The sequence below is a fragment of the Punctularia strigosozonata genome (assembly GCF_000264995.1).
Source record: "Punctularia strigosozonata HHB-11173 SS5 unplaced genomic scaffold PUNSTscaffold_7, whole genome shotgun sequence".
Classification (NCBI taxonomy): Eukaryota; Fungi; Basidiomycota; class Agaricomycetes; order Corticiales; family Punctulariaceae; genus Punctularia; species Punctularia strigosozonata.
The window spans coordinates 1,047,477-1,059,572 of NW_006767439.1; the positions used below are offsets into that span (position 1 = coordinate 1,047,477).

Sequence of the window (12,096 nt, forward strand, 5' to 3'; positions counted from 1 at the left end):
CCAAATGTATGCAGGCCTGCCATCGTGGTGCTCTTGAGAATCATGCTCAATCATTATTGTGTTTAGTCGTCACCTCTTCACCGTGAAGGCCATCATCACGCCCATCGCCGGGATCACCTTCTTCATCTGGTGTATTGTGAAAGCGCACGGCGTAGGGCCCATTATCCACCAGCCCTCCACGCTACATGGCTCCGCGCTCGGCTGGGAGATGGTCATTTCGATCATGTCCTGCGTCAGTAACATGGCCACGCTCGTGGTGTAAGCTCTTGATGCCCCAATTCCGTCATGTCGTGTTGCGCTGACGATGATTGGATCCTGACAGAAACGCCCCGGACTTCGCGTCGCGCGCGTCGACCCCGCAAGCGGCAGTTCTGCCCCAGCTGATAATGGTCCCGCTCGGCTTTTCGTTGGTCAGCTTCATCGGTATCATTGTCAGCTCTAGCTCGGTCGTGATCTTTGGCGAGGCGGTGTGGTCGCCGATCGACCTGCTGGGTATGTTCTTGGATGATCATCCGTCTGGCGCCACTCGGTTTGGGGTAAAGTCGTTTCACCTCGTGAAGGAATGGCTCGCTGACACGTAATATGTGATCAGGTCTGGTTCATAGCTTTCGCGTTTATTATCGCACAGCTTGGGTGAGGCTCATTCTCCTCGGCGACTATCTCGTTGTTCTGAACTCTCGCTGTAGGACAAATATATCCGCGAACAGCATTAGCGCAGGTTGCGACTTGACAGCGCTTTTCCCGAGGTTCATTGTACGTGGACGACCCTTCCCTGGATCTTCGTACACTCATATAATTGCGTCAGAACATTCGACGTGGAGGCTACATTGCAGCGATAGTCGGCTTCTGTATCTTGCCATGGAACTTCCTCAAGAACGGGAACAACTTCACGACGTACCTCTCTGCGTACTCGGTATTCCTCAGCTCCATTGCTGGCGTAATGGTGGGTAGTAGCAGTGCCTTCTCTAGCATAATTCGCAGGTTGAGCATGTGTCTTCTCAAGATTACCGATTACTGGGTGATTCGCCGTGGACACTTCAAGACGTCGGACCTTTATCGCACGCACAGGGACGGTTGGTACTGGTACACCGGTGGAGTGAACTTCCGGTACGGTGTCTTCGACCTCAACCAGTTGTTAGGCGGCACTAAATTCTGGCGCCAGCGCGTACGCAGCCTACATCGCAGGCATCGTGATCAACGTTGTGGGCTTCGCGGGAGCTAGTAAGTAATCTTTGCGTGTTCTGCGACACAGCATTGAAACGATGCTCTCTAGCCGGCCGGTCCGTCCCCCTTGCCGCGACAAGGATATACGAGCTCTCCTTCTTCACCGGTTTCGGTGTATCCGCGGTGATCTACATCCTGCTCAACGCGTTGTTCCCCGTAAGAGGGGCCTCGCGCGAGTTCGTCGAGGTAGATGAATCCGCGTACGAAGACAAAGCGTCAGTCAATTATTCCGACGATGTTGAGCGATACGAGAAAGAGAAGGCGAATCGCGTCGACGTGCGGGCGGACATGGTGGACGAGAGCAACTAAAAATGGGAGACTTGGTGCTTTGGGGACGGATCTGCGATATTTCTTGGTGTAAAATAGCGTAGCGCAACGCCGCCACGTATGTAGACTATTCGGTGGGTTGCTCCCAACAGATACTTGGAGCGTCATTGGAAATTGCCGCCGGCGGACCACGACCGACCTGTATAAACTAGACACAGCCACACGAATACTTTGAGCTGCGTTTTTTTTCCTCCTGAGTTGCATGGATGAGGACCCGAGTGCATGATCTTGCTTCCTATTGATATTCGGCCAATACCGACTGCTTAGTATCTCGCATTATCTGGCAAAATTGGCCCAGAATGTCCTACATCTCGACGCTGTGCATCGGTCCATGCGGATTGGAACACGACGCTACCTCATAGAAGGTAGGCGCGGAAAGCTAACATGGAAAAGGTCGCGGTCGGATTGTATGCGCGAAATCAACAATCTGGTGTACCTGCAAACCGAACATCAACGCCCCCGTATCCCATACTGTATGTCCTATGCTATGTTATGCTTGACTCTTCCTCTCGCATCTATCATATAGCCGTATCCAGAATGGGTTCACACCCCATTACCCATCCCTGAGCAACACCAAAACACCGTCTGATATCAGTATCTTTAGAAGCGACTCGTGTTCCCAAGGACGGGCGTGCGTCGTCCATTGCTGTTCATGCACTATCTCCTTAATACGTGCTTTCGAACTTCAACTCCATCGGCCATGCCTCTTTCTCGTTCAACTCAGTCACTTGAGCAACTTGCCATAGAATTTCAATCGACCCCGCAAGATATGGGCGCCCTGCTCGCTCAAGGTCCGGGCGTGGCTACTGCATATTTATACCGGCCTCTGCCATCCGATAGAGAGGATAGTCTCACAGTCCCATTCAATTCCGTCACTATCCGCGTCCTATTCGTGGGCACATGCACAGCAATCGCGATAGAAGCGATGAATACGCACCACATTTAGGGTGTCCGTTCACGAATTCATGGAGCGATACATACCTATTTCAACATTACCTTGGACCATTCACTGCGCAAAACGATACGGGCTACTCCCGAACCAGACTGCGCTTGGCCCTATCGTCTCGATATCAGAAGTCAACAACATTCGGTATTATGAACGGATTTGGCCGCAGTGGGCGCTGGAAGCTTCGCTGATCCTTGATGGCCTCAACCTCTTGGCGATACTCGGGATAGAGAGGGCTATAAAGCTTAACCGACATTCAAGGATGGGCTCTTCGTCACTTTGATGAAGGAAAACGAACAACGCTGCGGAACCTTCCTAGTTGACCGTACGTCCAGTCATGCGAGAACTTCGTCTCACCCACTTATAACGAGTCATAGCGCCTTTGGTGGCTGCGGACGAGGATGAGGGCCAGGATTTCCCGTTCAAAAGTAGTCCCCGCCGCATTTGCGTGTGTGCCATAGTTACGGTTGCCTTTTGCCTGTTCTGCCGCTATAGTGTTCATGTCATGCTTCATTCATCAGCATCCCCGTCTGATCCCATTGGCGAGTTTGCTGAAGCGCTCAGTCTTTACGAGCAATTCTGTCGGCAAAGTGACGTCCAGGCCGCGAAGAAGTGTATCGAAATCTACAAAGAGCTACTGCGGATCGACGCTGCGACCACGGACGAAGAACTACCTGTATCATCCGATCAACGCTGCTATCGATATCATCTCCTCATCCACCTGGCTAACACCCTCGTCGAGCGATTTTCATACGCTGATGATCGATGTGATCTGGGGTTTGCTACGCGATACGGTAAAGAAGCCCTGTCGATGTGCCGCAAGGGACAGATTGCATGTCCAACCGTGTTGGCACTTCATGCTCGTATTCTGGACATCAACGCTCCGCATGTCGCCCATGCGAGTGACCGAGTCCTTGCTGAATCCCTATGCCGAGAAGCTCTCGCGCTGTGCAAGCCCGGAAACCCCTTGAAAGCCAAGGTCCAACGCATCCTCTCAGAGATTCTTTTGAATCTCTTTGTGGCTACTGGTACCGCAACATACCGTGAAGAAGCCACTGACTTACAACGTCGGGCGTTGGAAGAAGTGCTCCCATCCCAAGAATATGAAAAATGGATGCTTCTACGTAGCCTTGGCTCGTCCCTCCGGCTGCGGCATGGATCCCTCGGCCAACTTCATGACCTCGATGGAGCTATTTCCGTTCTTAGGGAGGCCTTGCAACTCTGCCCAGACACGCATATCGAGAGAGGGCAGATTATTCGAAGTTTGGTCGCGGCGCTGTACACCAGATGTACCCAGAGTGATGCGTTCGAGGGTGTGGACGAAGCAATTGACCTTGGACGAAGCGCTCTCAGGATCGAAGAAGGCCGTCCGAACGGACATCCTCGATCCATCACCCTCAATGTGGTGGGGAATCTCCTCGCTCTCCGCCATCAGATAACCTTGTCTGATGGTCGTGACATCGATGACTGTATACACCTACGTCGTGAAGCCCTGCGGCTCATCCTGCCCGATGCAGCGGATCGTTGGGGCTATATGGACAACTTAGCGGACACGTTGCGGGAACGATTTGCTTGGAACGGGGAGATAAAGGACCTTGAGGAGGCTATCCAATTGGGCCGTCAAGCTGTAGATGCTATTCCCGAAAACCACACAGAACGATTCCGTCCCGCCCGTGATCTAGCAGATATGCTCACGCTTCGTTTTACGGAGGCCGGAGATATCGCTGATCTCGATGAAGCGCTTGTCTGGGATCGTCGTGCGATCATGGCCATTCCTCTCACACACATGGAGTATGGCTATACATCCATGCCCATGATACGCGACTTGTGCATGCGATTCGAAATACTCGAGGCACTGGAAGATGTGGAGGAAGCTATAGCCCTATCGAAAAGGACGCTGAACGTCCTGACGGCCAACAGTGTCAACAAGCCTCTTATACTACACGGCTTATCAAAAGCCCTCGTTTTACGTGGAAGCAAGCTCCATAACCTTGAAGATATCCATCAGGCTATAGAAATACTGGAACCTGTTTCCGCCGAATTAGCGCAAAGGACAGACGGCCAAGAATGCGCCCATACTCTGTCGAAGTCTTACTTGGCGCGGTTTCACCTGATCAAAGTTTCCGATGATGCGGTGCGCGCGCTCAACATCACGATGGATTGTTTGGCCGCCCTCAAGCATGGTCGTCGCGAACGATTTCAGTATCTGATCGACGCCGCAGAACTCTACGCCGAGCCATTCGCTCCTTACCACAACCTTCTCCTCTCGGCCAGATATTTGACTGAGGCCTTGTCGGATGATCACCGAGATGTGCGCTCACGAATCCAAGGCGTAGCACGTGTCCTCACTATCATTCAGACGCACGACATAGACATCCTCTCCGCGGAATGTTCATTTTCAACAGCTTCAGGACTTTTAGGCGCGTATGTCCAGGCCACTGGACTTCTGTCGCGCGTGCCGTTCTTCGGTCTCCATCTCCATTCACGACTACAATCTCTCCGCATAGGACAAAGCATTGCCATCGAAGGCGCAGCTTTTGCACTCAGATTATCCCGGCCGGAGACAGCATTGGAGATTCTCGAACAAGGTCGCGCGATTTTCTGGACGCACACCCTTCGTCTACGTTCTCCGTTTGACGCCGTTCCCAAGGAGCTCCGTGACGAGCTATTGTCTCTCGCTCGACAATTAGAACATGTTACCGACGCTTCACAATATACCGAGGATGCAAAGCTCATAGAGACGGAAGCGGCTCGGCGGAGGCAACAAAGCGAAGACTTCGATTCATTGTTACAGAAGGTTCGCGCTTTGCCCGGTTTAGAGCGCGTTCTACTACCAGACGAGTTCCCGGTGCTTTGTAAAGCAGCAGAACGGGGACCTGTAGTCGTGTTGGTGTCCAGTCCTTTTGCACGCCATGCCGTCATCATGACACCTTCTGGCGAGGTCATCAGTATTGCCCTGGGCATCACCGACGTCTGGCTTGTCGAAGCCGGGGCTGTGTGGATAGAAAAGGTGAAGGAAGCACGATCGAACATGGGGGTCCGTCTGAAGGTCTCAAAAGTATCGACCGCTTCCAGGCCGCGGTACAACAACGCAGAAGAAGTCCTTCGTCGCTTGTGGATAGATGTTGTCCATCCAGTGCTGGAAACATTGGGCCTCCAGGTACGATCCCTTCCCGATCGACTGCTTTGATTTCACAGCTCACATTCTGCAGCCATGCATCGGTCGAGTCCGACCTCGCATATGGTGGTGTCCTACGGGGCCTTTCGTCCATCTCCCAATCCATGCTGCGGGAGCCGAAGGCACATGGTCTTCGGACTACGTTGTTTCATCCTATACCCCAACTCTGGGCGCACTTCTTACTGCAAGATCCTCGTATACGCCAGTCGCGAAGCAGGATGCCCGGGCACTCATCGTAGCGGTTCCACGCTCGGAATTGCCGATGTGGGCAGACCTCCCCGGGGCCAGCGACGAAAGTAGCGCCGTCCGCGCGTCACTACCTAAAGGAGCTGCGATCTCGCTTACATCTCCAGCTAACAAGTCAAGCGAAGACGACAGCGAGCTCACGATGCAGTTGCTCATCGACAAGTTGCCACAAGCAACTATCCTGCACCTCGCCTGCCATGGCTACCAAGACCCGGAGAATCCCCTCAAAAGCGGGTTCGTCATGCGAGACGAAATGCTCACCATCGAGAAGCTGGTGCCCACCCCACTGCCAAATGCATTCATGGCCTTCCTGAGCGCTTGCGAAACTGCTAAGGGGGATAAGGTCAGCTCGTTCTTCAATATGCCGACGCGAGCCCTGACAGTTGTTGTCTTAGGACCAACCCGATCAAACTGTTCATCTCGCGGCGACCATGCTTTTCGCCGGCTTCAAAAGCGTGATTGCTACGTTATGGTGAGCTCTTGTGCTACGAATGAAGCAAGTCGAATTCAGGCGGAGTCCTCATGTCTGGCTTCTTACACCTATAATCTCGCAGGTCGATGGAGGACGTCGACGGGCCGATGATGGCCGAGTCAATATATCGGGACATATTCCATGGTGACGCAGAACATTTTGACCCGGACGATATCGCGTACGCTCTCGACGCGGCGGTGGGCACCTTGCGCCGAGCTCACCCTGAGCCCAGTCGGTGGGCACCTTACATTCACCTTGGGATTTGACCAGTTCTCCGAGTACTTTGCTATAAATACGAGGATGACTCAAATGCGCAACTTCGTATTGATTTTGTATCATCATGAGATATTCCTGTGGATGCTATTCACACCTATGGAGGTTTCGGTCAGTACCGGTGTTAGGTTGTATCAAAACAATCGACCGGCGTTCAACCGTGTTCCCCTGCCTGTGTTCGTGGCGCGGCTGCGCCGGCTTCGCTTCCCCGCCGTCAAGCCCACTCCCGCTAATAACCGCCGTCTACTACTACCATCGTATAGCTTGCAACTCATCCTCATGTACCTTCGCTGAAATGGCAAGTAATGGCGTGAAATCGCGTACCGGCGAATCTCCAGCACACTCTCGCGAATCGACGGAGAGCTCGCGGCGTTCCTTCGACAGTAATTCAGGCCGCATTATACCATCGCCCGCTGGCACCGGATTAGAGGGCGACAATGCCAATGGCGGCGGGAAGGAATCTCAGAATGAAGAAGAGCTGCGTCAGGAGTTAGCTCGAGTCAGAGAAGAGAAGGATGAGCTGGACACCAAATATCAGGGTCTGCTCACAAAGTTGAATCAAATGCGGACTACGTTAGGCACCAAGATCAAACAGGATGCTGTACGTATATGTTCCTCCTCCTTTTCACCCTGTGTTTCCCGCTCGGATGTCGACCACTTGTCTGAAATCATCGCACTTTCGAGGCTTTTCTACCCGTCGATGGCTGGTGACAAATCCGTTGATGTTGTTTACTATGCTGACAGGGGTGCGCATAGGAAGAGCTCGACAGAAGGGAACAGCTCCTCCAGCAGTTGAATGCCGAGAACGAGGACCTGGCTGCGACAGTCGAAACCCTCAAATCCGAACTCATATCCGCGAACGAGGAATCGGAACGGCATGCTCGCGAATTGGACCGTATACGAAGCCAGGCGCTGCAGGAGAGCGCGCAGGAGACGCTTTCCCGGGAACGCGAACTGAGGGAGACCCAGGCGGAACTGGAGCGAGTGAGGATGGAGAGGGAGGAATGGGAGAGGGAAGCGGCGCAGGGACGATTGAGGGAGGAGGAAGCGAGGGCAGATCTGGACGCGTTCAGGAAGGAATGGGAGATGGAGCGGGAGGCGCACAACAGGGAGGCGGAGGAGCTTGCGCGCGAAAGGGAGAAGGCCGCGAATCTGCAATCCGTGCTAGAAGACTTTCAATCTGGTGAGTGTACAGCGCGCCCAATGATTCTACATTCTTGATATGTTTCTTCTCTCAGCGAAAGATCGCGAAATCCGGACGGCTGTGGCAGATTTGGAATCTCGGCTCGTTCAAGTCACGCAATCATTGGCAGAATATAAACATCGTGCACACACTGCCGAGGTTGGTATCCGATTGGTGTTTCATTCTTGTGGCCATGTCTTGACACTTGGACTATATGCTAGATGCGAATTGAAGAGACATCGACAGACACCAGTCTCGTTCAGGACCTCCAGAGGAAGCTCAAGGAGAAGGAAGTCCTCACTGAGAAGTTGCGGCATGAAGGTACTCCATTCGTTTACCAACATCTCAGACCCTATCTGACCTTTGTTCAATATAGCCGTCATCATCAATGAACATCTGCTTGAAGCTCTCCGTCGACTGCGCAAAACTTCATCCGAGACGAACGTCGATCGTCGGCTAGTCACGAATATCGTCCTGCAATACATCACGACACCCCGCGGAGATAGCAAGCGCTACGAGATGCTGTCATTGCTAGCGACGATCCTGTCTTGGAATGACGCCGAGAGGGAAAGAGCTGGATTGCAGCGGACGGGCTCTGCTGGACCACCACCTCCTATAGGGCAACGCACCGCCAGCGGCCAGACTCCGAGCAAAGGTGATCTGGACAAGACCGACGTCACGGAGGTGAGTTCGAGTGCTCGTCCTCTCAAGGAAAACCCGTCTTGCTGAACATAATCTCTAGTCCTTCTCCAAGCTTTGGGTCGAGTTCCTTCTGACAGAAGCTAACTCTGCGACGGGCGATACCTCGCCGTCGGCGATCAGGACCCCTTCACGTTCGAGCTTCTCGTTGTCCGTACCGGGTTCACCTACGACGGCAAAGCTCTCCCCGACGCAGTCCACGCCGCAGCTGCCGAAGCTGTCCCCAAAGGAACAACATCAACGCTTAGGCGTCACGTCTACGAGCGGAAGCAGTTGGCGGTTGCCTTCGTGGAGTTCCAAGTCCGATGTGCAGCTTAGTGCACCGCCTCCAGGGCCAGGCAGGAAGAATGGTGCTGGAGAGGCTCATGAAGAGGCTCCGTGACACTGAGACAATCAGCGTATTGTTGTTTTTAGCTACATCCATTCCACTTCGTAACTCAGACAGGTCGTGGCCAGGATCAATATGCGTGTCATCATCGCAGACTGCAAGCTGGTTCGACTGTCGTCAGGATTTAGGAACATGTTAGCTATCCTGTGCGCATATCGAACAGTCGGCTTTGCATGCGCAAATTTGTGATTCGTTTTGGCCGGCAAAGCAGGTGATGCTCGAATCGCGGCACGGCCAATTCTGAGTAACGGGCAGGTTACGAGGAGAAGGACGAGAGAGACGAAGATGAATCTTCCGGACGGAAAAGAATGGCAAGACGTTGCCCAATACCATACCAACTTCACCCGCGACTTCCCTGAGTTTCTGCCTATATGTTCCTGTTGGGGTGCGAGTCTATCGGCCCGCCGCAATGTCATCACTTCCGTATCGTCGTCGATGAGAGTATCCGGACCACGTAGCGCAGAAGCTGACAAGTGAACCAGCTTCACGACCCTACGAGGAACTATAGGCAGACGCGAAATTGTACCGTAACTCAGAACAGCAGATTGGCGCAAGACCGAAGTACCTCTGAACTCTGGACATCCGAATCTCTTTTCCGTCCACCGCCGGTGACCGCCAATTCAATGGACTAAATGTACTGAGCTGAATAACTAGTACAGATCTGAGTCGTCCGAATCATATCCCATTGAATCTGTTATCAGTACATGATCCAGACCGGCGATACCGCTAAGACTGTCAATCACATCCTCCTCGAGCTCATCAGCACATGAGAAGTCCAACATGATCCCTGTTGCTTCGTACCTCTGACGAAGCAGATTGTGCCAGGAGTCGATGTCCTCGTCAGTTGGAGTGCCGTAAGCGATGTCGAGATGAATGCGCCGCATCGCAGGGAGCAGCATGGGTAACGTTGGAAGGAGAAGGGGGATGATTACCCTGAAGGTTTCGACAGTTCTCAGGACAAGTTTTCTTGCGCGTTCTCCGCGGGTAAGTAGATGAGCCACGAGTACATCCCGGTCGGGGTCTTCGGAGCTCGATAGCTCTAGTTCCAAACATCCGAGGCTGTTGATGCGGATGACTGAGATGATGTCTATGATTGCATGTGTCCATTCATGAGGAATGGAGAGGCAAAGGGGAGGCGTCTTGCTTGAATCGGCCGAGTATACCTCAAGCTTGTAGTATGCCGTGTCCTCCATGCTCGGCTTGAGTACCAGACGCCGCACTGGACGTGCGTCAGTTCGAAACGTGCAGTGGTTTGCAAGCATGCCTATCAATGAAGAGAAGTCGCATGGCGTTTGCTCGAAAAGGAATTCAACCTCAAGCGACGTGTCGGGAGGGACCTTGAGGTAGCGCAGCAGTTGGGAGGTTCGCGATGCGAAAGTAGACAGGTTCAAGATGGACAATCGATCCAGCTTCACAATATCCCCAGGTACCTCTTCGGGCCTTGCAGATAGAGCATTCGTAGACCATTCTATAGTCACCGCCAAGGTACATAGATTAGGCATGCATCTGAGGGCGGCAACCAGTTGCTCTGTGCTGGGAAAATGACCTCCAGGTATGTTTCGAAGCTTGAGGTCTATCAGGCCATGTACGATTGAAGTGCAGAATATCATATCCCATTTGAAGGACAAATTCCGGATTGACAATGTACGGAGCCGAGGTGCATGTCGGCCCAAGAAGTGATCCGGCAGTCCCCTTCTCGCTCCAACTCCTCAGGGCTACGGAGCAATGAACGAGGGCAGGTGCTGGAAGAGAGAGATGTCCGGCATTCTGTGCGATGACACCTGAATACTCGTGTAGATCAAGCCTTCGGATGCGACCGAGCTGGCCCAAAGCGGCCGTCACGGCGCCAACGGTAGGGTGTTTATCCTCTGGGTCGTTCACAAATGTGAAGCCGTCATCCGATGTTGAGAACGTCAATGGTGCCTCCTTCGATCGCGATAAGAACAATTCGGTAAGCTCCAGAGTATCGCGGGGAACTATGGTCCAGATGGCAGCAGTGTTGAGAGCTAACCCGCGCCAAATCCGGCAAACATATGCGAACATATAACCGGTAGGAAACTTGTTGGAGTGAGTATACGCGGAGTTGCGCACGAATAAATGGAAGATGCGGGACAACACCTCAGGAGGGAGGCACGAGACGGGTGTTATTTGATCGCGGCGCTCACGTAGCAAGCGAACACGTTCGAGAAGCGATTCAATTTCCTCATCTATCAGTTTCTGTTGTTGTCGATAGCCAGTCAAATGACGCGATGCCGTGATGGTCGGCGATGCCTTTGGACTACCGGGAGATTAACATGTCAGACTCTACACGAGATTGGGTCTGAAAGATACCCACTGGGTCGAAGCCATCTTCAATAATTTCTGACGAGAGCAAGACACTGTTCTCGATCGTTTGTTGCAAGAGGATGCTAAGTCGCAGGCCTGCTGCCCGTCTTGTCTTTGCCTTCCCCTGGTTAAGTGATACACAGGATCGTTGAGCAAGATAGAACTATGCTTTCAAGCGTGAAATGAGGATGTCAGAGGAATGGAGTCTTGTTTGGCAGTACGACGAGAGCGAAATTCTTGTGTTCAACGAGCCAGACAATAGGGGGTCTCAAAGTTGGCGATTATGGGATAGATTATGGAGTGGATTCGAAAGTCGATTATGGTCGCGGATTATGGTCGAATCGAGTGTAGCGGCTCTGGAGCCGCTACACTAGGGGGCCTCAAAGTTGGCGATTATGCACTGATTCTGCGTCGGATTATGTACGGATTATGTGTCGATTCTCCTGTCGCTACATGACCATAATCCACCTTTCAACTTTGAATCCCCCGCTACAACTCCCGATTCTGTCTGGATTCCGTACATGAATCATCTCCTGCCGACGCATCGGCATGTCCTTCTGAGCTTGAAATCAGAGTTCGGCCGCACGGCTGAGCCTGCATTTGTGCCGAAGCGCGACCTAAGTAACCTGACGACCTAAGTACTCGGCATTCCGACACCTCTGTGCCCACTACAATCAACACGATGGATTGCACCAACAGATCTGATCATGCCAGTTCAACAGGTATATGTGCTATGAATTTAAATAGTTTACTGAGTTAGAGACGAGCATGTGGCTATTTTGACCAGTGCATTTATGAGTGCTCGTAGATATAATTTGTATATATAGTGTGTTAT

General features: G+C 52.6%; 3 protein-coding genes across 3 annotated transcripts in view; all 3 read left to right on the plus strand.

Annotated features, from left to right (window-relative positions):
* PUNSTDRAFT_103349 (NCS1 nucleoside transporter family) overlaps positions 1-1,591 on the plus strand; it is a 3,858-nt gene extending 2,267 nt beyond the window's left edge. Inside the window, exons 9-16 of the mRNA XM_007384368.1 lie at positions 67-258; positions 323-536; positions 593-633; positions 687-753; positions 806-943; positions 1,004-1,107; positions 1,163-1,221; positions 1,274-1,591. Coding sequence (XP_007384430.1) covers positions 67-258; positions 323-536; positions 593-633; positions 687-753; positions 806-943; positions 1,004-1,107; positions 1,163-1,221; positions 1,274-1,533 — 1,075 coding nt within the window. The 3' untranslated portion in view covers positions 1,534-1,591. The remainder of the gene's footprint in view (positions 1-66; positions 259-322; positions 537-592; positions 634-686; positions 754-805; positions 944-1,003; positions 1,108-1,162; positions 1,222-1,273) is intronic.
* A 1,411-nt stretch (positions 1,592-3,002) lies between these two features.
* On the plus strand, positions 3,003-6,659 carry PUNSTDRAFT_68531 (uncharacterized protein; the record flags this gene model as incomplete). The annotated part of the gene is made up of 4 exons (XM_007384369.1): positions 3,003-5,657; positions 5,710-6,264; positions 6,317-6,393; positions 6,476-6,659. The coding sequence occupies 4 exons, from the start codon at positions 3,003-3,005 to the stop codon at positions 6,657-6,659; spliced, it is 3,471 nt and encodes a 1,156-aa protein (XP_007384431.1).
* A 242-nt stretch (positions 6,660-6,901) lies between these two features.
* PUNSTDRAFT_87917 (uncharacterized protein) lies at positions 6,902-8,974 on the plus strand. The gene is made up of 6 exons (XM_007384370.1): positions 6,902-7,267; positions 7,423-7,849; positions 7,905-8,008; positions 8,071-8,170; positions 8,226-8,533; positions 8,592-8,974. The coding sequence occupies exons 1-6, from the start codon at positions 6,962-6,964 to the stop codon at positions 8,928-8,930; spliced, it is 1,584 nt and encodes a 527-aa protein (XP_007384432.1). The 5' UTR covers positions 6,902-6,961; the 3' UTR covers positions 8,931-8,974.
* The last annotated feature ends 3,122 nt before the right edge of the window (positions 8,975-12,096 follow it).

Excerpts from the sequence above, each read along its gene's own strand:
- PUNSTDRAFT_87917 (XM_007384370.1), top strand. The coding sequence starts at position 6,962 with ATGGCAAGTAATGGCGTGAAATCGCGTACCGGCGAATCTCCAGCACAC. Across the intron at positions 8,009-8,070 it reads ATCGTGCACACACTGCCGAG|ATGCGAATTGAAGAGACATC; the intron begins GTTGGTATCCGA and ends ACTATATGCTAG. Across the intron at positions 8,534-8,591 it reads ACAAGACCGACGTCACGGAG|TCCTTCTCCAAGCTTTGGGT; the intron begins GTGAGTTCGAGT and ends CATAATCTCTAG.